Below are 26,021 nucleotides of genomic sequence, written 5' to 3'. Positions count from 1 at the left end.
CCTTGAAAACAGGTAACTGGAAACACAGAAAATAAAACTGGGGGTAATGGGAGAACAGTATTTAAAAAAAAGGAGCCCTCAGTACTTGAATGCATTGTTGTTCAATGTAAAAATGATTTAAAATATTTAAACCTAAACCTTGGTAAAGTGAAGAGACATTTTCATAACCCATTTTCAAAAGAAGCCTTTGGTAGTAACAACTCAAACAGGTCAAAAACATTAAGTTATCTCAAAGCACATTTTTTTACATTATACTTTCTAACAAAGTAAACAAGAATCAAATGCTGAAGTTCTCCAGTTTGAATTATAAAGGAAAAGGAGCTAAAGAGCTTTCCAATGGTCACCAAGTTCCACTCTTAACAGAGATCAACAGGATGAATGTTAAGACTGATAAGCACAGGGCTGAGCCCCCTCCCTTTTTGTCTTCTTCAGTAGATGATATCTAAAAGAGCTTCTTCTTCTTCTTCTTTTTTTTTTGGTTTTTTGAGACAGGGTTTCTCTGTGTAGCTTTGTGCCTTTCCTGGATCTCGCGCTGTAGCCCAGGCTGACCACGAACTCACAGAGATCCGCCTGCCTCTGCCTCCCGAGTGCTGGGATTAAAGACGTGCGCCGCCACCACCGCCCGGCCATTTTTTTTTTAAATTCTAGAAAAGGGAAAGAAAACTGGGCAGGAGGGCTGCATGCCTTTAATCCTGGCACTCAGGGGGCAGAAGCAGGCAGATCTCAAATTAGAGGCCAGCCTGGTCTACTGAGCGAGTTTCAGGACAGCCAAGGTTACACAAAGAAACCCTGTCTTGAAAAATCAAAAGAAAAAAAAAATGGAAAGGAAACAAAATTGAAAATGATCAAGTCTGGGTCTCCTTCCACCCTGCTCCCCAATCACTGATCCTAGGGTGTACCTCAAAGAGTGACCAAAAATATAAATAATAAATAAATAAAAACAAAAACAAAAGCCAAGGGCAGGACATTGAAAAGGCCCCGTGTTGGTTGTCCAACTCCTGCTTCTCGGTGTTGGTGTGCTCAGTCAGGGCAGGTCCTCCCACCCCACCTCTGGCTCATTCTCAAAGACCCAGTGTGAAAATGTGCTGACAGAGGCTTCGGGAATCGCAAGCACGAGACAGAAGCGAAAGGAGAGGAAACACGAGTCGGGCGATTCATTGAAGAAAGCAGCATGAACTTGTCGAGATGTTCTCCAGGTAATGAGACACATCTCTCGAATGCCAAGGAAAGTAGGCTAAACGACTGTTCTTTTAACACGCCTTTCGGGTACATGTCTCAAGGCTGGTGTCACAGAGGCGCAGGAGGGGCTACCACTCCTTCATGATCACACTAGCTCCGAACATAATTAAAACTAATCCTTTTACCTGCCTACATTTCTTACAAGCAGCCTGTCTAGTGCATACATTAAAAAGGTCTGGATGCTTTGCACCAACAAGATTCAATCAGTACCTTCACATCGGGGTGGGGTGGGGTGGGGGGGATACAAGTCCAAACAACATCAGCTCATTCACTTCTCTAAAACATTCAGCAATTTTAAAAGGCTTAGGAAACACGGAGCATAATGGTGTATCAAAATGACAAGCCTTCATCAGACACACAACAGCCAAATTTGCTTACCTGGAGCTTTGAGAGGCAGCCAAGACATGCAAACGCCACAGAAAAGCGTATGCCATGACTTGCATTAAGAACAGGCTTAGAAATGAGTGTTCGCAAACCAACTGAGGTACTCCATACCACACACCAAAGGGCAAAGGGCAGAGGGGGACCAGAGCAAAAAAAAAAAAAAAAAAAAAAAAAAAAAAACAGAAAACCCTCTCTCAGAACTAGGTGATACAATTATAACCCAGCTCCAAAAAGGATTACCTGTAACCTGCCCAAGGGTGATGCAGAGGTCAAGGTGACACTAGCCTCACACAACACTGTGAAAGTCTTGACTTAGGTGCCAGAGAAAACACACTTCACCTTGGCTCATCTATCGGCAACAAAAGTTTCCCTGTACAGTCCCATTTATCTCTCTATAATCTATTGCAGATAGGACAAAACAGTAACTCAATAAATTAAACTGTGCTTCAATGACTAGCTTCAGAGTTTTCATTTAGACATCACAAGCCTTCACAGGAAAGTGCCCATCATCTCCACCAGCCATTTGTTTCCACTACTTTCTTGTGGTTCGTGGGGGTGACTTTGGTGTAGGCACCACCTACTGCATTTGTGTGTTTAGGTGTGTCATGTGATGCTTGCTTGCTATCTATCTGCACAGCATGCCTTGGTTCCCGCTCAGCTCATGCCTGTGGCTTGCCAGAGAGAGGAAGTGGGTAACGACTCACTCTCTATCCTTTGGCCCGGACTCAATCCATCCTTCTGAGTTCGTTTCACATATGTATGCTTTCCAGCCTTCCTAGCTCATGTTACCAATGCACCACCACCACACTGCCATGCAAAAACAAGACATCCATGCTTTCAGAGTCGGCCACGTATTCTTTGCCTACTCAACCAGGCTGTGTGTGCACTTCCCTGTAAAAGCCTCGTCTCAGCAACGGACCAGGCTAAGTAAATACACTTAAGAGCCCTCTCACTCTTGAAGTCAGATCACCTTCTCCTTTGATTAGGGTGCTCGGGCTTCCCTCCAGCAGTCCCCCAGTTGGGACTGATCACCCTGGCCCATCTTCCACAAGAACTCTGGTTAGCCAGAATCCACTTTACTCCTGGTATTTCCCCTTGGTAATTTTCTACCCATCATGCCTTGCACGGCTTGCTGGTTATACATGCCTACCAGTTCGTACTGAGTGTGACATTGAACATACTGTCTCCCTGTCAGCAAGACCCTTTTGCAGTGGTCCACCACCTGTTGCTATGATGCTGAACAGCTGTCCTTACGGTCCCTTTGGTTGGTTGGTTGGTTTGGTTTTTCGAGACAGGGTTTCTCTGTGTAGTTTTGGTGCCTGTCCTGGATCTCGCTCTGTAGACCAGGCTGGCCTCGAACTCACAGAGATCCACCTACCTCTGCCTCCTGAGTGCTGGGATTAAAGGCATATGCCACCACTGCCTGGCATCCTTATGGTCTTTTAACAAGTATTATGGACTAAATATTTCTTTTAAAGGTAGCCTCAAATCACATAAATTCCCTCCCTGATCTCCTGACTTTAGTAACTGAGACTCCTTGGCAAACTTCAAGCCAGACACTTTAAACCACGTACGCATAAAAATCAAGTGAGCGAAAGGCAGCTGTCAAGAAAGTCAAGGGGATAAGAGATTTCTCACACAGCATAAAACATGGGCATTCTGAAAGTCATAGGGATGATGCTCCCCAACCCCCACCCCACCCCCCCTTTTTTTTTTTTTTTTTTTTGGCCTGAGTTTAATGATTCTTGATCCTTTAAGAGCCTTACTTTTTAACTTGTTTTTAGGCAGAAAGACTAAAAGAGGACCCTCCCATACCCCAGAAGAATCAAGGAACAAACTCTGTGTGTGTGTGTGTGTGTGTGTGTGTGTGTGTGTGTGTGTGTTGTGTGTGTGTGTGTTGTGTGTGTGTGTGTGTGTGTGTGTGTGTGAGAGAGTGAGAGAGAGAGAGAGAGAGAGAGAGAGAGAGAGAATCTATGTCCTTATTCTCTTTCCTGAAACCTGCAACTATGACACAGAGGGATAGGTGCTGTGCTGTGGAATAATGCTTTTGTACACTGGTTTAATAAAATGCTGATTGGCCAGTACCCAGGCAGGAAGTATAGGTGGGATAAGCAGACGAGGAGAATTCTGGGAAGAGAAAGGCTGAGTCAGGAGATGCCAGTCCGCCGTCCAGGGAGCATCATGTAACGGCACATAGGTAAAGTCACGGAACACATGGTAACACACAGATTAACAGAGATGGGCTGAGTTTAAACGTAAGAGCTAGTCAGAGGTAGGCCTGAGCTAATGGCCAAGCAGTTTTAATTAATATATGCTTCTGAGTGATTATTTTATAAGCTGCTGCAGGGTCCGTGGGGCTGGACAGGACCGGAAAAAACTTCAGCTACAGATGGGGTGGGGCTGACAATCAGCGGACTCTGAAAAGATTATCCTGGGTTACTTCAAATGGGCCCCTTGTAATCATAAGTCTTTAAACAGGGAAGTAGAGGGGCCTGAGCCAAAGGGATGGCACCGTGAGAATGATAGGCATGGCTGGGTTTCAGATGAAAAGCAGCCAACAGTCAAGTGATTCAGACAGGTTCAGGAGGTGGGGAAAGGCACAAAATGGACGCCCCACTCCTTAGAGCCTCCAAAAAGGAACCACATAATTTTATCCGGGTGAGAACCGATTGCTGACCTCGAACTCCTCAAAACAATAATAAATATGTCTGCTTTCAACTCCTAAATATAAGGCAGTATGCAATAGGAAACACATGTAAGTGAAATGCTTAAAAAAAAAAAAAACAAAGATAAGTATTAAGTATCTTTTAAGATACGTATTAAGTATCTATTAAGATACGTAAGGCCATTTTAAAGGAAGTTACTGCTAAACTAGTTGGAAGGGAAGGTGTGAGGTCTTCTTTTTTTCCTTTATTTAATTAATTGATTTATTTATTTTTAGACAGGGTCTCACTATTTAGCCCTGACTGTCCTCAAACTCCCTACATAGACCAGGTTTGCCTGGAACTCACAGAGATTTACCTGCCCCTGCTTCCTGGTTACTGGAATTAAAAGTATGCACCACAATGCCTGGATGTCCCCCCCCCCCTTTTTTTTTCAACATTTTTAAAGTTCAAAGTAATACTCAAAAATATCACCTTTCATGGATGAAATCAACAACCAATAAAAGTCTTAACAATCAACAACAAAAGTCTTAACATATTTCTAATTTAAGACCAACCTATGGGAAGTCACAGAGAAGCTGCCGTTTTCTGCTCTACGGCTAGGACCGTCATAATTTCCCAGCCTCTACCGTGGCTTCAGGTGGTTCTCTGTTGTCCACCGATATCCAGCCAACATCTTTCCCAAATACCTTGAAAATAACTCTAGGTTGTTTTCTCTTTACCACCTGGGCTCATCTTATACTCCTAAATCCAGAGCAAGACAGTGCTCGCTCCTGCTCTTGCTCAGGCGCTCTCCCCACCCCCCCATCTCCCTCCCTCCTTCCCTCTTCCTCTTTCCCATCTCTCCCCACTCACACATACATACTTGTTACAAACCTCAGAGGACACAATTTAGCATTTAATATCAACCACCCAGAAACAAACTCGTCCCCAGTCAAACAGAATGAGAAGCTTAAATATATTCCAAACATGTAACTTCCCCTCATCACATGACTATCAGTGGCAAGGACAGAGCAGCTAGCAAGGATGGGATCTTCACAAATGAACTGCCTGGCATGGAATCTCCCTTTCTTATCCATTAGAGATTCCTGACTGACACCACTTCTTTCCTTAGGCGCAAATGGAACAACTGTGATAATATCCTGTTCCTATTTCCTAATGAGTGTGAAATGACAGCTAATACCCTATGATTAACATAGCCGGCCGCAGGAAATTACAGTTTTTGGTAATCTTACACAAGCCTCTGTTTCTTGGTAATGCTGACTACTGAACATCATTTTAATCATTGGAACGAACCATCAGATATTTTGGTGCACAAATGAATGCTTCCCAGAACTGTTTGTGGACGTGAAGTTTCCAACAGTGCCCCAACGAGGAAGAACATGCCGAGTGCCTCTTCACCTCCGGAAAGCCGCCCTGCTGCAGCAGTTTGAAAGAGCTCACTTACTCAGAAGTTACAAACTTCCCAGGATGAGGAGGAAGTCACGCCATGAACTCAGCGACAGCCCCAAGTACTGTTTCCCTAATGTCTACATCGGTAAAGCCTCACACAGCGCTCAGCCACACAATTTAGTGCTTGTTTTTAATAGGATAGTCCTATAAAATCCCCAAACCTGGAAGCTGCTACCGAGACAACACTACAAAGTTGAGTGAGTGATAAAAAGACAAGCAAGTAAAGTACAAGTGATTTTCACTGTAGGAGAGAAAAATCAACATCTATGTTTGTAAAAGATTACCAAACCACAAAATGTCCCACTGTGACAATTCTAATACTAACAGTGATGGAGAAAAGAAAACAAAACCACACACTGGACGCACATGACTAGCATCTATGCCAGATTCCACTCTATCCCAGGATTCCCACAGGAGGCCTGCAGGAATTCTGGACTGCCCAGGGTTTCACCTCTCTCTCTCTCTCTCTCTCTCTCTCTCTCTCTCTCTCTCTCTCTCTCTCTCTCTCTCTCTCTCTCAACCCTTCTGGGAACCTAACCTCCAACTGTCAAGAGTGAGAAAGGCTTTTGGCGACAGGTATCGCTCTGAATTGCTGCTCATCAGAACCTGTGGTACCTACATCTGAATTTCTATCAAACATTTAGTTGGCATTTAAACTAACTCCAGGCTGTAGCCTTCTTAGAACCCTGATAAATTAATTTACCCAATGCCGCATCCACACACTCCAACTTGCTGATAATGATAATAAAATTACAAGCTTTGTGATCTTCCCCCTCATATTTCCGTGCAGATTAAAAGATTTAAAACCTGAAAGCTTTCCTTGGTATTGTTAATTCCATGACCATGGAATTTACATGCTTTTTAATTAAAGCACGGGTTCTCACCATCTTGCCCATTTTAAGGCAAGCAGAACTCTAGCAGTTGACACTTAAAATGCTCGAGTAAACGTGGCTTGTACACTTTTCCCATGGAGGAACATGGGGGAGGGGGGAGTCGCATACTGATGATTACCCTTGCTGTCAGTTCCCATGTACTTTTGACAAACCTGCTGTGGACTCAGTACTCAGAGCCCTCACTTGGCGAAGTCTTTGGCAAGCATGTTTGAAATATCACTGCATTTAATCTTCACAATCCCTTGAGAGGACCACAAGTTAATCAGGCCCCTGTGAAGGTTCCTGTTGCCAAAAGAAACTGCTTGCCCAAGCTTTGCAACTACCAAGAGCTGGGATTTGAACACAGGTTTCCATCTGCTTCCAGAATAACGATGGTGGTGGTGGCTGCAGCGGCCGCTGTGGCAGGGGCGGTTGCTTTATACTGCCTCCCTTCTACCCCACCCCGCCCCAGGGAAACCCAGGGAGGATAAGAAGCTAGTCTACCATTTTTTCTTCCAAACAAAAAAGAGTTCAGGGCCTGCACCTGCAATTCTAAGACACGCCCCCCAAAGTGCTGCCTCCTCACCGGTGCGCCCATCTTGCATTGCGGAGCAAGTCTTTGATGACTGGTGTGCAATCCTCCAGAACCGGGGCCGTACTTTGAACTCCAATACCTGTGTCCCACTCAGAAAGTGCTATCTGACACCCTGTATGTGACCAGTACTCAACAAGTCTTATCTGAGTGCACCGTAGTTAACTGAAGTCTTGCTATGCAGAACTGACGGAGGAAAGCCATGCTCCTCTCCTCTAGGCACTTCTGCTCGAAGGTGCCTCTGGAAACAGTAACTAGACGTACACGGGGAGCGCTATCAAACTTCCCTATCACCTTCCTCAAATTCATCGTTTTCTGGGGGAGAAGAGAGGCAGCCTCGGTTGTCTCTATCTAGTAGAGCGGACTGGTTTGTCTGCTGTCTTGTCCTCCGCCTATTTGATTGGGCTATCCTCCTTCTTCACTACCAGCATTTGTTCTTTGGCCCAATCTAGACGACGTCAAATTAGTGGACTTGGCAACGTTCCAGTGAGGCTCTTAAAGTGCCAGAGCTCTGCCTTAAAGGCTTAGTCACTGGGCTATCAGCACTATGGCACTAGTAGGGGTTGGACCTGTTATCGAACATGGAGGTCATGACTTGTACTCCAAGTCAAGTCTCACACATTCTCAATAAGCCAATGAAAAGGCCAAAATAAAAGTGGGAAGCACAAAAAGGAGATTTACTCAATGTGGCCACGCTGGGAAAAAGGGCAAAGAGATGCAGCAGCTGCCCCAAGCCCATGGGGTTCCGAAATGAGATAAAATCCAAATAGAGACTAGGCAGGTCTAAGCAGTATGGTCAAGATGTGGGCCTGCCCTCCACTGACCCATCTTACCATGGTTTCAGTTTCATCTTGCAAGGTGGTCTGACAAGTTGTTGGGAATGTGTGAAATCCCTTTCAGGGAGACACGGTCCCCCTCTGGCCGGTGCCCTTTCCTCCTCCCAATGTGAGATCCCTGGGGAAATTCCCATTTCCTTGTGATCCTTTGTTTCCGCAGTCTGATAGTCTGAGAAACACAGTGTGCCTTTAGAGTATCTTCATTTCCGAGAGACCGGTTACAGGCCTAGTGGTCACAAAGCACACCCATTGAAGGGGACCTGGGACTCTAGCTTGGCTTCCCAGCTACTACCAGCTCGGCAGGGGTGTTCTGTCAGATTCCTCACTGTGTTCGTTACTTCTAGATCTCTGTGACCAAAATCCCTAAGAGAACAATGTAAGAGGGCAAGGTGTGCGTAGGCTGGTGGCTTCAGAGTATGGTACATCCTAGCAGGGAAGGTGTGGCATCTGGAACACTCCATCCACCGTCACGGGAGTGGGAGGGGTGATTTGTTTACAGGGTATACTGGCAAGTCAAGGGAGACCAGAACCAGGGGCAAGTATAACCGAGGGACTCACTTCCACCGCTCAGGCCCGACCTCCTCAGGTCTCCACAGCACCACAATCTGGGAACCAGGCATTCAATCCTGAGCTTGTGGGGGCACATTCTGGATTCCAATTCAAATACCTATCTCAATATAAGCCCCAAATAGTAGAGCCAAGAGACCACGCACAGAAACCACTGAAAATATGAACCAAGATAAACCTTCCCCCCCGCCCCTTCAGACAAATTTCCTCTGGTATTCTGCCCCAGCAACAGAGAGCTAACAGAAGAATAAATAAACAATGGGAGTAATAATCAAACTTTACAACATCATGAGCTATATAGTTTACATACAGTTGCAAGATATACAGGGGTAAGGAGCTAAGTCCAAAACTTAAAATAACCAGGGCCCCTTTACAACCACAGCTTAGAGATGTTGCCCGCAGGATCCTGAGCTGACACTCTTCATTCATTTGATCAATAGTGATTGGCTGCTCCTTCATCCCGAGAGGGAGGCATGCTCTCTGCCCTCATGGAAGCTAGAGTCCAGAGAGGAAGTCACACAGTAAGTGGGGGGAACCACACAAATTGATAGTTCGATACTGACAGCGAGAAAGGGCTGTGAACCTCGAGAAAGTTGAACAGATCATCTATCAACTATACTTCCAAAAGCTGGGGGGAAACGTCTGACGAAGGTAACCCGACTTCGATGGGAAGCCTGGGGTGGGGCGGGGCTGCCTCAGCTGAAAGTGGAAGTTATCAGACAGAGCATTACGGGGACCAGTTTGTCCGAGGAGCCAAAGGGCTTGATTTTCTGCAGAAATCGACAAGCCCAATACAGACGAGGAGGAGCCATAAGTGAAGTGGGAAACGGGGACAAGAGAAAGGTACAGGAAGCCCAATACAGAAACGCACCTACACCGAGCAGCTTCGGGCCCACAAGGATAGGCTACAATGCTTCTATGGAGCATTTCAGATGCAGAATTCTGATATTTAACAACCAATCCCACCCGTCAAACACTAAGCCATTCAAAAGTACATACTGATATTGAAAATTCGTAATGGCAGACATTTGGAATTAGAATGGCCCGTCTGATCCAATTGGCCTCAGCCTTCATGGAAGGAAAGGGAGATCCACACCCAGGACTGTACACGCTGTACCTCCATTGCTGATCACCCACGCTCCACAGAGAGATGCCTTGATCTTCCGGAAGAGGAGGCCAACGCCACATGACAAACAGACCGTGAAAAGGGATCCAAAGCCATTGACAGCAGCGACACACTCCTAACCCCCACTCCTTCAGGGTGTGACTGTGCCAGTCCCCTGGGCACGCAAGAGGAGAATAAGACAGCATGCATCTACAACATCCACTATGACCCCACAATGTCACCTCTTCCTAGAAACAGGAAAGGCGCAGGCTCTAATCAGAGACCATGTGTGCTTCTGTTCAGGACCACTGTCCAGGGAAATGCTCACCTGACATCTATCCTTCGGGCCAGATTGCTTGTCGGCGAGGAAAAGAATAGGAAGACTTCTGAGCCAAGTGGCAAGTTGAAGACCTACCTGCCCCTGAAACTGCACCACAATGATTTTAAAAGAGGTAACTTTCAAATAGTTCTTAAAGTGTGGCAGGCGCTTGGATGTCAGATCCAGCTACACTCATCAGGCCAACAGGGCACAGAGGACTACGCAGTAACTGATGCTGCCAACCTCATCACACAGTCTAAACAAGCAGAGTGGGGAAGTGAACTCCAAATGGCTCCCACAGAACGACGAGAAGCTCAGCGAGGAGCAGATCGAGGGTCCAGAAGCCGATGGACACAGAACTAAACACAGACTAGCTCAAAGCCCTTTGAAGAAGGGATTGGATTTTAGGACCTCTCCCCAACTTCATGGAGCCAGGTAACTGCCCAACCACCAAAGACTTCACATCTTTTCCCTGAAAAGCTCAAACAAGGTCTCCCATCTCGGATCCCTCAGGCACAAGTTACAAAGCACACAGAAGAACGAAGTGAGGCTGGAGTGCAGGGCACACACAGTCCAGCACTAGCCCCAGTTGCCTCCAGATCCCTGACTTCCATGATTATCCTCCTAACACGGGGGCTTGAAAGATTCTTGTGTGGACCATCTGGCCAGCCTCAGAGAGATCGCCTGAAGATCTGATTATTGAGAACTCCTCCAATAAAGGACCTAATACTCTTGAATGTAAGTAGACAAACAAGGATTGCCAGACATCTGAGAAAAGCTATTAAAAAGAAAAGACAACAAAATCACAGAAAAAAAAAATAATAGCTCAGAGTAAGCAGAGATAGAGCAGGTAAGTTTATATACATGTATTTTTAAAGTCTGAAGTTAAAAGTCATAGAGACGGGGCAGTCAGTTCTTAGCAGAGTGCTCTCCTGGCGTGCGTAAGAGCCAGTATGGAACGGGCATGGTGACACAAGCCTGCAATCCTAGCACTTGGAAGGTGGAGGTCAGAGGTTCAGAAATTCAAGGGCCAGAGTCTCAAAAGGAAGTCATCAGGTAGCAGAGAGATGGCCCAGAAGTTCAGACAACTGGCAGCTCTTGCAGAAGATCCAGGTTGAGTCCCCAGCACCCACATGGTGGCTCACAACACTTTGTCACTCCAGTCCCAGGGAGATCTAACCACCCTCTTCTGACCTCCGAGGGTGCCAGGCAAGCACGTGGTACATGACATGCATGCAGGCAAACGCTCAGATGCATAAAGAACTAAACATTTTCCCCTGTCTCAAACAAACAAACAAACAAACAAATAAATAAATGTATGTTTTCTGAAGTTAAGTAAATAAATAAGATACATGGCACCCATGAAAGAAAATCACCAGTGGGGTATCATAAAACAAGCAGAAAAAGAGTGACGAACAGAAATTTGAAATACAATAAAAGGCTCAAATTTCAAGGGGGAAAATCCCCAGAAAATAGGACATAGCTGAAAAACACCAAATGAAAGCATTAAAAATTAAGGATTGCTATAGGAGATGGAGGGGAGATGGGGGAAATTCCAAGACGATGTGGCGGAACTTAGGATTTGGGTTTTCTCCACCAAAGCACAGCGTGGGATGTCAGGGAACGACAGCTGCCAACCACCATTAAAAACAAACAAAGTCCTGCCAACCCCACGCAAGCTGGGGACAAAGGCGTGAGGACAAACTCGGGTGGTTCCTCTAGATGCCACGCTGGAGACATACAAACAAATGGCACCACTGCCTTTGAAATCGTGAGGGAAAATAATGCCCAACCCAGGACTCCGTACCAACTAAGCCATCAATCACGAGCCTGATAAGAAAGGTCTCAAAATCGTGACCTCCAGTGCACCCTGGGGTGACGAAGAAAGAAGACCTGGATGCCAGCAGACCTCACAGGAGAAAGAGGTCCCCCACATGGCAATTCAGGGGCCGCCATGGATGACAGCCACACAGCCCAGGGCAGCAATCAGCCCAGAAAAGGTGCAGACCCAGGGGTTCTGGAAGAAGTGTCGCTAACGTCAAGATTTGTACAACTGTGTGTGGGGGAGTGGGGGAGCAAAATGAGAAAAAATTAGTAACCTGGAAACTAAGCAAATAACAAAACATCACAATAACTCACGCCAATGAAAATCAAATCGAATGGGGGAACATCAGCGTAGTATAGCAGATGGCAACCATGTCTAACGTTTTTAAAGTTACACAGCAGTGTGGAGACTCAGCTCTACCCAAATCCACAGCCTTAACCATCCTGGGAGTCTTGAGGGGAAGAAGGTCAGAGAGCAAAAAAAAGCTGTTTGCTAGGGAGGAAAGAGTTAATCTTCCTTTCAAAGCAGGGGACCACTGGGGACAGCAGGAGAAAGGAGAGAAGTAGAGACATGAGCACACTGACCAGGAGGACAGCAATAAATAAAAACAAAACCAGCCAAATAGTTGAAAAGGGAGAAAGAAGATCAGAGAAGAAGTGGGAACTGGGATTCACAAGCTGACTTTTACGTGTTCTATGAAATTATTTGACATTTTAAATATATATTGACATATGGCTCTGATTTTAATTTATTTATTTTTATTTTATGTGCATTGGTGTTTTGCCATGGGTGTCGGATCTCCTGGATCTGGAATTACAAACAGTTGTGAGCTGCCGTGTGGGTGCTGGGAATTAAACCTGGGTCCTCTGGAAGAGCAGTCAGTGCTCTTAACCATTGAGTCATCTCTCCAGCCCATGGCTCTGATTTAAAAAAAAAAAAAAAAAAAAAAAAACTATAATATAGAAGGCAAGAGATATGGAATAAAATTCAGTATACACTCATGTATCCATTTATATGCTTATGAAATCATTAGAAAAATATGCATGTCTGTATTTTGTAGCACAGCAATACAATTCTTCTCAAAAGAGTATCTTGAGGTTTTTCATACTTGAAAGAATATTTAATGAAAAGAAATCACTCACCTCAAGTCATTTTTAATACATAGACACTGGCCAGACACACTATATAAAAAAATTAATTTGTGAACAGGTATTTGCAAAGTCAACATTCTTCCCCGGCCTTTGAAACTGGCAGCCTCTCTAATTTTTTATCTGTTATTAATTCATAACTACCTCATCCCTCCAAGTAGACAGCTACCTTTTTCTTAAGTCACATTGAAATTATAAAAAATACAGTGAGTTAGAAGATTACAGAGTACTAATTAGAATATCAGAATAACTCAGGAGACAGTCATTTAAAAACTAAAAGGGAACAAGGGGTAGAAATCAAGTAATTTGTTCTTTGTGTCTTAATATTTTCCTGGAGTATAATATCAGAATTTTATTCCTTTATGTCTTCCATGTGAGCTGAAAGGCAAAAGTGCAAACATAAGAAGCTTAACCCACAAAGCGCTGTTCTTTGCTCTGATGTAACTTTACCTGGAGGAAATGGCTGAATACATCTGCTTCAAAATGTCTAGTGAGACTTTTGTGACAGAGGCATCAACACCATAAAATTCTCCAGTCAAATGAAAATTCTTTCTTTCATGAACTCTGATCCCCTCAGTAAAGCAGAGTGTTTATACTAGTAATAATATATATTAGGAAGTAGATACCTAGAACGTAATATCTAGTATTACCTGCTTTATTGGAATCTTCTCTTACTTTCCAACCAATTTTAATACATTCCTGGAAATCTGTTAACATATTGACTTGAAGACACTAATAGGTTATTTCAAAAAAAAAAAATGTTAAAGGGTTATCAAGACACAGCATTGTAAAATGTCATCATAAAACTCAAATCTACCTGCAATATTCCATCCCCAGATAATTTCTCTCATGGTGATGGACACTGGTATATGGCAAACCCTCTGAGATCTTAAAATTAAAGGGCCTTAGTTACCCCAGTGCCCTTTGGGGTAACTAATGAGGACATGGGGACTTTGATTTTGCAAAGGATATTTTGTTGCTGTTTGAATCAACTAATCCTCAAGGGTTTCCAACAACCATGAAGATTTTTTTTTTTACAAGTAGAAACATCTTACAATTGAAAATAACTCTAAATGCATATAGTCCAACGCCTTTTCCTTGCACATGCAAGTGTGACAGAGAAGTGAATGAAATTGACAAACAACCCATGGTTAGTTCAGAGTCTTCTAGAAACTAATTCAGTGGCCTTTTTGCAATAATTCATGACGCAGTCTGCAAACGAGCAGAATTACTATGGAGACTTGTATGGACAAAAATGAAAACAGACATATTTTAAGGTGTATTTTTTAGTCATCTGTATAACCACACATAAGGGGGTCTTCTATCTTGACACAAAAGTCAAACTAAAAATTTCCTTTATGTTCAAAAGACAAGACTACGCAACTGTAGACGTTACTGAATCTGAAACACATTTCCAGGTTTTTTTGGGGTTGGGGGTTTTTTGTTTAGTTTTGTTTTCTTTTTGCTCCTATCCAGTTAGTGACTGGTTTAGAGTGCACACAGAACAGCATGCCACTGCAGAGCTGGTGCTGTGTCAACTTTCTCCCAGTCCCACAGGCCACTGGGCATCATGTCTGGAGTAAGAGAAGAAAGAGGAAGAGGAGGCAAAGGAGGAGACAGGGGTAGGGGGCGAGAGGGTGGGCAGCGGCAGCAGCAGCAGCTGCTCCGTGTACGGCGTTGAATAAGTGGGACCTCGGAGCTCTAAGATCTACCAGAAGACAATTCACTGATTGAAGACCTGACAACTTCCCTCCCCTACACTCCAGGAAGTCATCCAAGACCAAAGGGCCAGAGTCAGTTTTAGATAACATTTCAATGCTGAAGCACTTTACAGTCTCATCTTCCTATTACTAGAAATGCCTCTTTTTAAATAATTTCAATACATTTAGGTGTGTGAGGGCCAGTGCAGGAGTGCATGCACCTGTGCATTCCTTGCCACACACCTGGAGGTCACAAGACAATTTGCAGGAGGCAGTTCTCTCTTTCCACCACTGGTGTCCCAAGGATCCAATTCAGGTCATCTGGATTGGTGGCAAGAGATTTGGATTACTAGTTGACTCTACTAAGAATGTGTTTGGCTGCAAGTAAAATAAAATTCACTCTATAGTATTTTCAATGAGGTACAAACAAATTTAAAGGAATAGAGATTGTATACAGCGTCTCTGCACGCACACAAACAAATAATATATACATATGCACAACAGTCATGTAGGCCATATATTCATAAAGGATTTGAGGCAGTATAGTCTCAGTTAATACCCAACTGTCAGCTTAAAAGCAGACAGACACACTCAATACCTAACAAAAAGGCAAAGCTGTGTCCCAATAGCAACGTACACAATCAGTCTGTGTTATAATTTGCCAGTCACTGGATTAATAATAATACCAACCTCTGGTTTAAATCAACGGGACTTAAAAGATGCTAGCTAGCTCTCCCTCCCTTCCCCTCCAGGGTGTAAGAAAGCTATCTAGCTGGTCTAAATGCTGTAGCCATATTCAAACAGAGAAAACTACAAAGGAGAGACAGGCAAGGGATCTGAGTGAGCCAACTACATGGGTCCCTCTTCACAAAAAAGCATAAGTCTCCCCCGAACCCCCAAGTAGGCTCCTCCTTCTCATATGAGATTATGGCTCAGAACCAAGAGCACAGCCACACTTGGCCGTGAGGAAGACTGTGGGTACCTTCAAGTTACACAACACAGGGTCTAAGTAGTTTAGACGGGTGCATAACTCAGCTGCTCCTTTTAGACACACTGCAGCCTTGGCAAGAAGGGGGAAATGGCCATTGTGTATACATTTACCAGTGTGTGTTCCACTGGGCTCTGTATTTTATATTTTCCCCAGTGGTATAATGTGATGCGTAAAATGAAATGCGCTGTCTTTGCTTTGAACTAATTAGTCAAATGGAGACAGAGCAAGCCAAAGTGAATTTAGTGGAGCGGGGCATACCTATAAAGGAGTATCTACCATTAGCCACATAAAAACCAAACAAGAGATGGGGAACGGTGCTCCCAACAACTTTGAATACTTAACCTATCCATACTGCTGTTTCTACAACTAGAAAAAGGAGGTTGTTAAATGAGACGCCCTCTAAGGTCCCCTAAAGCTCTGACATCCTGTGCTTCCTTTAAATATGTCATCTGATGAAGTAAACAAGGTATAAAGTGTACTGTCAAAACTCCCTTCTAAAAATAGTAAACCCGAATGACCACGGCGGAGGAGTCCCAGAGAGAGGAAAATCTTAAACTAAAGGGGAAAAAAAGAGTTTTTTACTTAAATAACTTTTCACACTTTGCTCAAAAGGCTAGCATTCCATTCCACCCTTCCAATTTCCAACAGAACACACGTGTAAGAAGGGTAGTTAATGTTTTAAAAACACTATAAATGTGTCTTGTAAAATTTATACTGTTTCTTACAATGAATTTTAAATAGTTTTCAAGTCCAACATGGTAAGTGTTGTAGCTGCCCACGGGTCGGACATCTCTCCGCTAACAACAGTGAGGAGTCCACGGGAAGTAAGGCAACCGCACGTCATTAGCTGTGCTTCCAGACCCCATTGCACGACCCCATTGCACGATGGCCCTGCTACAATGCACTACGAGTCCACCAAAACGCGGGTGCAGATCACTGGGCATCCAGAAGAAATATGCTTTGCAAAGGGAATAAAAATGAGTAGCCCCACAGGGTAAGTAAAGTGGAGAAAGAGAAAAATGGTAAAAGAAAAAAACAGGTTTGGAAGAAAAAAATTTGTTCAGCATATTTTTTTTTTCTGGGAAATCATGTAAGTTTACAACCATATAAGAGAGGTAATCACGTTCTTTCCAAAAAATTGGTCAGAACTCATGTTAAAAACAAAGGAAGAGGGAGGTGGGGCGGGGAGAAGAGGAGGGGGGGGGGGGGACCATGGTGCGGATGCAAAATAAATAAATTAATTTTAAAAATAAATTGATTACATAATAAATAAACAAATGAAGTTAAATCCTAATATTCAGAGGAATCAATCAATGCGGGGGGGAAAAAAATGTAACTTAGGACATACAACTTAAAGACCTGAACGGGAGCGAAGCTGAAAAGCCATTATTCCCTTATCCTGGAGGGGAGCGTGTTGCAGAAAGATGATTGAACTTGCACACCAATGACAACATCTCTGATACAGCTGATAAAGTACTTACGGTCACATTCAAACGCACATACGAGAAGTATTTACAGACAAGCCAGGATAACAGGCTAGCCAACGGTGCCTGCCTGGCCAGGGCCAGAAAGTTAGAAAGCTGCAAGGAAAAGCCCCAACTGGAGACCAGAGCAGGCCGCCAGGGAGCCCCTACGCCTCCCGGCATTCAGTAAGGGTGACCACTTTGCTTTGCTACAGCCCCGAGAAGAGGTAGGATGCCCTTTGAATGAGAAGGGTCAGCAAGGGCTTCCCCAAACGCCAGGTCTCGGAGCAATGAAAGAACTTGCTTTGAAACTGGCAGCCTTCACCACCCACCACCACCACCACCACCACCACCACCACCACCACCCAGTCAGCTCCCTCCATACTCTCTGCCGTGGCCTCAGAATTTTCATCAACACTCCCCGCCCCCCAGCCTCCCTGCCATTCGTCATTTACACCAATGTACAATAAGAGAAAAACACATTTCCAGGCGTGCCTCAGCATGCTCAGGATGGGATGACCCTCACTCCTCAAACTGCGTCGGATGGAAAAGTGCAAAGGCTTTCTTTCCCTGTGACCCAAGTATAAAAAACTGGCGCTGTCTGTGTAAGCTCGGCCTGACATGTCCTGAATACGCCATGTGGCATTTGCGCCCTCCCGGCTTCGCAGTGTCGATGATTGAACACTGCAGAGGGTTGGGGTCTTATTTATTTATTTATTTATTTTGAACAACCCCCCCCCCCCCCCCCCCCCCCCCCCCCCCCCCCCGTGTCTCTCACTTTCCTCGAAGAAACCTGTGACTCTCGGGAGAGCATAGTAGCTGTGACCCCACACTGGAAGGAGGTATGATCAAAGGCAGCCTAGGCAGACTTGGGAAAACATTTCCACCGAGAATGGACATACTGCCTGTGAAAAGGTTATTCCCACCGCGTTGGGACAGCAGATCACATTACTCAGGAGTAACAACATGAAAGGGAAAATCTGGCCACAGTCACCCACATACATGTTTTTCTTTCCAACAAGGGCAAATGGGAGACACCAGCCACAGCAGAACATCCTTCTTATCACTCACGGGGCGGGGGTGGGGAGGGGTATGGCGGGAAGAGTGCCTCTCCCTAATCAATACAGACGCTGAGCTTCAGCCACTGTTTAATTCCTTTTATATTTTTCTTTTCATTCAGAAACAGCTCACATTCACCAAGACTTTTCTGTCTTAAACTTTTTTTTTTAAATCCAAGCAATCACAAGCTATATTCTGTGGAAGACAAAATAACTTTGGAGGCGTAAATCTTAATGTCAATGACAGGAAGGCTTTGGTGAACCATTACCATAAATCTGACAAACGCTAATTTGATGGGTGGCTGTATCTGTCTGCTGCACGGCCAGTCTAGACGGTCTATTGAGAAATCTTAAAACACAACTGTTTGTTCCCTGTGACACCATCTGGATATGGCAATAAGCGCCGACCCAGCGCCATTCACACATGGATCAAAGCACATGCTAATGCTATCATGAAGTCATACACATAAAAAATTCAATCTGAGAACTCAGAGCAATTTTCCTAAGTCTTCAGTGAAGAAACCCCAGACTTAGTGAGACTCAGAGCTAAGTGTGTGAAGGGGGGAGGGGGTGGAGAGAGGGAAGGAGCCGAATATTTAATGAGCTTGGCTTCCAGAGGAATGTTAGGCCACCCATTGTATTGGAAAAAGGCTCATGTCACACTTCAGTCATGGTACCCGTCAGGGTGCCCCTTTACAAAAATTGATCTGAGGACCTTTGTAATTACCTGTTTCAGCAGAGGGAGGAGGGTGGATTCAGGATGAGAAATAAAAGATGGGATCCAATGTATAAATCGATCATTATATCATATTAGTCTGAACTGGCGGAAATGTTCAATACTGCAAGCATTATGAAAAATCTTTCTCATTAAACTTACTGTGGCTTTAGATCAAAGAATCAAGGGCCTCCTATTGAACTCCTTTAAATATTACAAACATAAGAGCAAGTCTGGCTGTGCATAAAATAGAAACAAAGCCCCGGCCCCCACCCTGTGCACCCTTATCCTGTAGCTAGCTGGAGAGGAACATTCCCCATGAAATCTACGTTACAGATCAAACACTAAGAATCCCAACATTCTATAAAGTAGCAATGAATTAAGATTTGAATTGGACGACAATTTCATAAATGTTCGTCTTTTACAATTTTAAGGTACTCTTTAAAACACATCTCTCAACAGCACCTTGTCCGTTGCAGATCACAGAGGCACTATTCAATTCTCGCCATCTTGGTATGGAAACTTACCAGGAAGAAAGGAAGTTGTTACTGCACCAGCTTTTCAACCCACTGTGTAGCACCCCCAGGAAATTTGAGGCTTGCATTTCCTGGCTTGCTGACATCATCTCCCATCAGAATCTGATGGGGGGGGGAGACACATGACAAAAAGCACCTTAAGAATATGCTATTATTCTACTCATTTCTGTCTGCTAGGAGACAATAAATCTGTTATGTCCCGATTTCATTCATTTGGCCTAAGTCACACAAATACCCACCAGCATATTTTATTTTATAGCAATCATAATAGGTGTGTCTACATTATGTGTGTATGGATGTGCACAAACACACGCATTTGACAACATTAACTGTCAAAATGCATTATCCATGCCACAGGAGGCGAGTTACACAGCAAAAACGGTGAGGGATTACATGCTTTGTCCGTCAGAGACTGTGGTTTATGCAGCAGATTGCGAGCTTACGCAGTTACTATCGATTTACCCACACAAACTCAGCCTAAAACAGGAACTTCAGCGGATCCCTTTCTGCTCCACAATGGGCAGGAGCTTCATCTCCTGCAAGTGTACCTGCTGGAATATGCAGAGGGCACACAGGAGAACAGTCATGTTGCATTCCTGCTTCTAAAATGTCTTAAGTTTTTAAAAAGGCCAGATCAAGTCTATAATTCTACAGTGCTAGCTATGACTCAGTAAATAAATGTGAGAACAGGAGATTAACGTTTGCAGGAATCTTCTTAAAATTCAAATCAATTTCCAAGGAAGACATCTCCCAAAGTATTTCCTAACACAAAATACTTCAAATGGAATATTAATAACATAACGCTTTTGTTTCTTAGCAAAAAGGGGCGGGGGAATCTACCAATTTTAACATCCCATCCAATATGGAGTCTCCCCTAAAGAATCTTAAAAGAAGAAAAGTTCTTGGTACACCAACTGCCAATCAACTGTACAAATTTCCAATTTAAATGACAATGTTTTTATTATATGTTCAACCTAAACCACCGAGTCCATTACTACAACATAATCTGGATCACAAAGAAAGCCAGAAGAGCAGCTTGTTTCTCTGAACTACGTAATTCCTGAGAGACCTGCAAAAACCCAGCATAAGAACATAACCCACCTCTTCCAAGGACAGACAGCTCTTGTCCTAACTTCCAAAGAAATAAAAACTGCACAGATATGAGCTAGCTTAGTCTACAAGTTAATTATACACTAAGATTTCTTAGCAGAACTAAGAAGTATTCCATTTGCATGATTCACCATAATGATTAGGTGGTACTCTAGGGAGAGTTAAGATAAAAATACTGATCTAAAATAACTGGGAAATCATAATCATTCTTGTTAAGCATTTTACATATTTGTATAGACTGACTGTTTTTGCAAATATAATTAAACATCTATGTGCTGCTCCCCTATTACACGGACTAAATTGCAACTGATAATCATGTTGTCTACCAATAATGGCTTCCTTTCAGGCTGTGGTTGTAATTCTGTAAGTTTAAAAGGGGGAAAAAAAATCACCCAAACATTGCTTAATGTAGCTAATCAGGCATTTTCAAAATTAGACTGTAATGAAACGCGCTTGCAGGGCTTTAGAAAGTCCTGGAGTGGAACTGTACTGCCATCTACTGGCTGCCGCCCAACAGTGCCAGGATCTAACAGGGCCAGTGTATCTAAGGGCAGCTTCCTAACTGCATCTTACCAAAGGAATCCATCCTAAGGGAGACAGCACCACAGATGCCAGAGAGAAATCGGAAAACTCAGATCTGACTTTTCAAGAGAAAGATATCATTTTCCCAACCACTATTCCAGAGCATGACTTTATTTGCTGGCTTTGAAATGTGAAAGTATAATGGTCCACAATCTAAGTATTTTCTACCATTAACAACCCACCAAGAGGTTCCTGTACCGATGAAATGATCATGCCCAGACAGTTCTTTCCAATCCCAAAAGTGTGTCCCTCAGACAGATCTCGCTTCTGAGGAAAACAGCAAAAACCAGCATAAGTCCGCAATAAGCACCTATAGATATGTTCATTCATGCACCAATCAAAACAATTCGTGTTGCCCTCTAGAAATCACTTTATCTGGAGTACCCTTTGGACCAAACCTGGCTGTGGGCTCATGTTACAGCATTTAATCCCCTCCGCGAGAAAGCATTTGGGGAAGTCATAAGATACAGTGGTGTTGTAAGTTTGACTGAACTGACTGAAAATCTACATGTATAGAAAAGACTACGACGGTATCACCAAAAGGAGTCTGCACCCTTCAGTGGCTGCTTCACAGGAGTTCAAACGATTATTTTTAAGTAGCTTACAAGCAGATGTCAAGAGTGGGAAATACAACAAGACTCTCTCATTTTTCAAATTTATTTACTTTTATTTTATGGACATTGGTGTTTTGTCTGCAGGCATGTCTGTCTAAGGACATCGGATCCCCTGAAACAGGCGTTGCAGACCATTGTGAGCTGCCAGGCAGGTTCTGGGAATCGAACCTGGGTCCTCTGAAAGAGCGGTCTGTGCTTTCAACTGCTGAGCCACCTCTCCAGCCCCACTACAAGACTCTTTAGTGTAAGTGGAGCTGCTATCCCAACTGAAGACCACAGATCTGTCTGCAGATCTCTATCTGAATACATGGCGCAGCAGTCCATTATGGCTCACAGTATACATGCTGCAATTATGGGCTATATGTGTTAACACCTTGGACAAAACCACTACTGCTGGCTGCTTTCGGGTTTTGCATTTTTTAAACAATAATCTGGAAAAAAAACAGATTACAGACAGAAAACATTTAAATGACAGAATTTTTAAAAGGGATTTAGTCTCCACTAACATAGCCCTTTTAGGCCACATAATTGAAGAACTCTAAAGAACCACAAAATAAACTGAAAATCCCAGACATAAAGAGATCCACTTATTAATTAAAAGCAGCCCTCGTTCGCTATTAAAATAAGGTTGGCCATGCATACGTTATTGCTGTCACAGTCTCACATGAGGCAGTATTCAAAACACATAAAAGTAAAGTTGAATAGTTCTCTCTATGTTCAGAGTAGAGTTAAGTCATGTCTGCTTGCACAAAACTGTTTTTGCAAAGCTGCCACAGCGAGAGGATGAGAGAAAGAAGGAGGAAAAAGCACCAAGTCTCAAATTCACCGCTCCTCTTTGGGTAGGGGGTGTTGTGGACAACGTGAGGTGAACCAGAAAATGCCTGATACTTTCTCTGTTGTAAAAACTGGAACCAGAAATTAAGACAATCACCACAAAAGAGGCAGGGAACTAATTTTAAAAATTACATATTAATTAAATACAAATTCTTTGGAGACTTTTTTTGTAAGTCTGAGTTTTGGTTTTGAATCTATGAAGTATATATCGGACTGGTTTATCTATGAGAAAAGACAATAGTCACCACCAAAAACGAAGGAAAAAGAGAGAGAAAAAGAAACACTAGGCACTGTTAACATTTTATACTGTAGTTTTACAATAATCACATTAGAGACTTTGTGGTCCTAAAGTTCATTGTTCATACTAGGTGTCCTTTAAAGCTATGGATGACCAGACAGTAAAATCAGGGACTAAACCAAAAAAGGGAAAAATCTGTCCTTCTGTATTTACATCATCTCTTCTCGGCGTGAATAAGCCACTGCATCTCAGAGGGAAAGGAAGGCAGCACTCTTAACTGAACGCCAAGGTTTGCCAGAAGTCTCAGGCTTAAACACAGAAAAGAAATGCATTTCCAGAATAGATTTGAAACCAAGCTCCTCACTTGATAAAGCACCTATTTCTCCACAGCCGTGCACAGTTATTTCTATTTTGGAGACGACACGGGACCACAGAGTGACCTGTTACCTCCCATATGTACACATGTGTGACTGGCGACAGGTGAAACGGTTTATTAGCAAGGACAACATAAGCTTAGAAACTGACCCGGCTCATGAACACAGTTTCTCTTTCCATTCTCTCACAAACTGCATTTGCTTTTCCTTTGCTACGGATGAAAGATGCAAAGAGAAGATTCCCAAGGAGACGGACAGCTTTCCAGGTGTGGAATCTACCACTGTTGACGGCTTCCTGGCAGGTGTTCGACAGGTTTCATTACCTGAAAAAAAACTCTAATACAGGACGACCCCCATACGGAGGCGTTTCATTGCAGCAGCAGCACCTTCCCACCATGCCTTGCAGTAGCCTGGACGCCCGGGAGCCTCCGGAGCACAGTCGGAACAGCGTGTCCTCACTCTGTTTACTTGAAGACCTGTTTTCTAACTCAATTAAATAGCAAGTACCGTTTAATCTCTCTCTCAAACCAGCGAGAGCCCCCAGATGAGACAACACACATCACAGAATTTATTATTCTTGGTTGCGCTTCGGGAACTAATGGTGAGGAGTAAACTGGAAGACCAGCCTGTGCCTGGGGAAGAAGCACAGCACAGCCGCAGTCCTGGTGCGGGGATAAATAAATTCAAAGTGGGATCAGTAGATAGGTTTCTTTCTTTCTTTTTAATTCTAAATAAGACTCTGGAATTTAAAGCAGGGGGTCCGGGATGTGACACCACCCCTCCGTCCATCTAATACTTTGTTTCTACTGAAAACCTAATTTCCTCCCCCAGATTGCTTTACCATACGTGAGAAAAGAACTTCCACTTTTAACCTTTAATCTGTATCACACAGTTCGGGTATATATGAACATCCTGTCTTCACTTTTAATTTTCTCCTTCTTGTAGCGTCAAGGCTCCAAATGCTCACAAGGGTTATGGTACAGTCGTGGAAGTCAGGAGACAGGGTCGTGGAAATGATGTCATGATCCTGCTGCTTTAGTGTGCTTTACAGGGGGCTTTCCTGGGAAGGTGTCCAGGGCCCAGGCAGAAGGTGAAATGCACCTTGATGCAACAGAGGAGGCTGACTTCACTGTAAATGAAACCCAAACTTGCATTCCAGCCCAGCCTAAGAGCATGCCTTCACGCTCTGTGGGGCCCTGTCTTCTCCCTTCTTTCTTTCAGATTCTACAATAGAGAAAGCACTCGAGGTGCATGTCCCCCCTCAATAGGGAATCTATGCTCACCCAGCTTCTATGAAGTTAATGAGACTCGAACTGGTTCAAGAAAAGGGGTATCTAAAATCTTACTCTTTCTAAGCATATATTTCATACAAAGAACTAGATAGAAACAAGCCACATTTTATAAGAATACCAAATTTCTGTCAAGCTCAGAACAGGAACTCCCCCTCCAGAAAAACAAACAAACAAACAGCAAATCATGAAAGCCTAGAAACATGTTTGGTCAGAAACGGAAGAAACGGAGGCAGGAGAGAGAAAAAGAGGAAGAAAAGAAGGGGAGGCGAGGGGAAGCAGAGGGGAATACTAGGGGACAAGTAGTAAAAATGAGCCAAAGTGAAATGAATGATGAATCCTGAAAGGACAAGAAAACACTTCCCTTGAACGTCAGGGACTCTCACACTCCGGAGAGATACACCTCAGTTACACGAGCTGGCCACTGAACAAAAAAAAGAAATTCCAGAGACAGCAAAATGAAACCAGTCCCTTGTATACGATTCAAATAAGCCCCACCAATCATCTTCACCTAAAGATTTAAGAATCAAGGGTGGTAACAAAATGACCTCATGCTTCAGGAAGCGCCCTATGGCTCTCCAGGTTAGCACTTGGCTTAGCCAAGAGTCTGGCTGGATCCCAGTACGTGGAAAACAAGACACAAAACAAAAGGTATCTGGGCCACCTATTTGGACACGACGGTGTTCCAATGAGGTCATCATCACATTCCAGGAGTTTCTCGCCTCAGCTACCACTGGCAGCCCTGGGTCAGCAACAAACCAGGACATGGCTTGTTAATCAAGCAGGAAAAGTCATTACCTTTTCAGGGACTGAAACATCTGTGTTGCTGAAGGTAGGGGATGGCTAAGCCAGGAGGGGGGTTACATGCTCCTTCATTCCCAGCCACTGACCCTCTCAATCCACCTAAGAAGAGGAAGAGTTTCAAGTGCAAAGCACCAGGGAGAGATGGGAAAGTCCTGATTTCTAGCTTGGGACTGGGTGTAATTCAGGACAGAGGACAAGTCACTTGCGAGTTAACTGGCCTTCCTACATCTTTTTATCACCAGGCAATGACTCCACACGGTAAAGAAGTCTTCCATCATCTCTTCCTGAAGAAACAGTAGACCATCCTTCAGCATCGAAACAAGCAAAACAATCTACCAGGTTTACAGTCTCAGGAGTAAATTCCATCCTGTGGAGCAGCCGCAAAGCCAATCAAGAGTGGTGGTGTCCTCCACCACCACCAAGGGTCCGGCCGCCATGGCACCAGTGAGCATATCTTGGCTGGCAAGTCAGTATAAAGCAGGCATGGCCCAGTACCAGATAAGACCATTGGTGTCTTTTTTTAATACCAGAAATCTGCAGAGAACCTTCCAGAATTATGAAAGCTAGCCAGCAATGAGTTTCCTGGTCAGGTCAAGATTGACTTCTCTGTATCTTGTAACCAAAGTATGTGGTGTCTTCGGCAACAGTCTTACCATCTACTTAAGGTGGGTAACCAAGAGCAATGCCAACAGCCTGTACGGTTCTGGGTGT

At 43.9% G+C, this 26,021-nt stretch overlaps 1 protein-coding gene across 4 annotated transcripts in view; it reads right to left on the bottom strand.

Moving 5' to 3' along the window:
- Positions 1–26,021, bottom strand: part of Arl15 (ADP ribosylation factor like GTPase 15) — a 391,154-nt gene that overhangs the window by 284,402 nt on the left and 80,731 nt on the right. The window contains exon 1 of one of the 4 annotated variants that reach the window (XM_052743306.1): positions 23,369–23,413. The exons of the other annotated variants lie outside the window; for them this stretch is intronic. Coding sequence (XP_052599266.1) covers positions 23,369–23,398 — 30 coding nt within the window. The 5' untranslated portion in view covers positions 23,399–23,413. Of the gene's footprint in view, positions 1–23,368; positions 23,414–26,021 lie in introns of those variants that run through there. 4 annotated transcript variants of the gene reach the window in all.

This window comes from Peromyscus californicus, unplaced genomic scaffold (genome assembly GCF_007827085.1).
Source record: "Peromyscus californicus insignis strain IS unplaced genomic scaffold, ASM782708v3 Scaffold_18__1_contigs__length_77618521, whole genome shotgun sequence".
NCBI lineage: Eukaryota > Metazoa > Chordata > Mammalia > Rodentia > Cricetidae > Peromyscus > Peromyscus californicus.
This window is presented reverse-complemented; position numbering and strand designations above follow the sequence as displayed.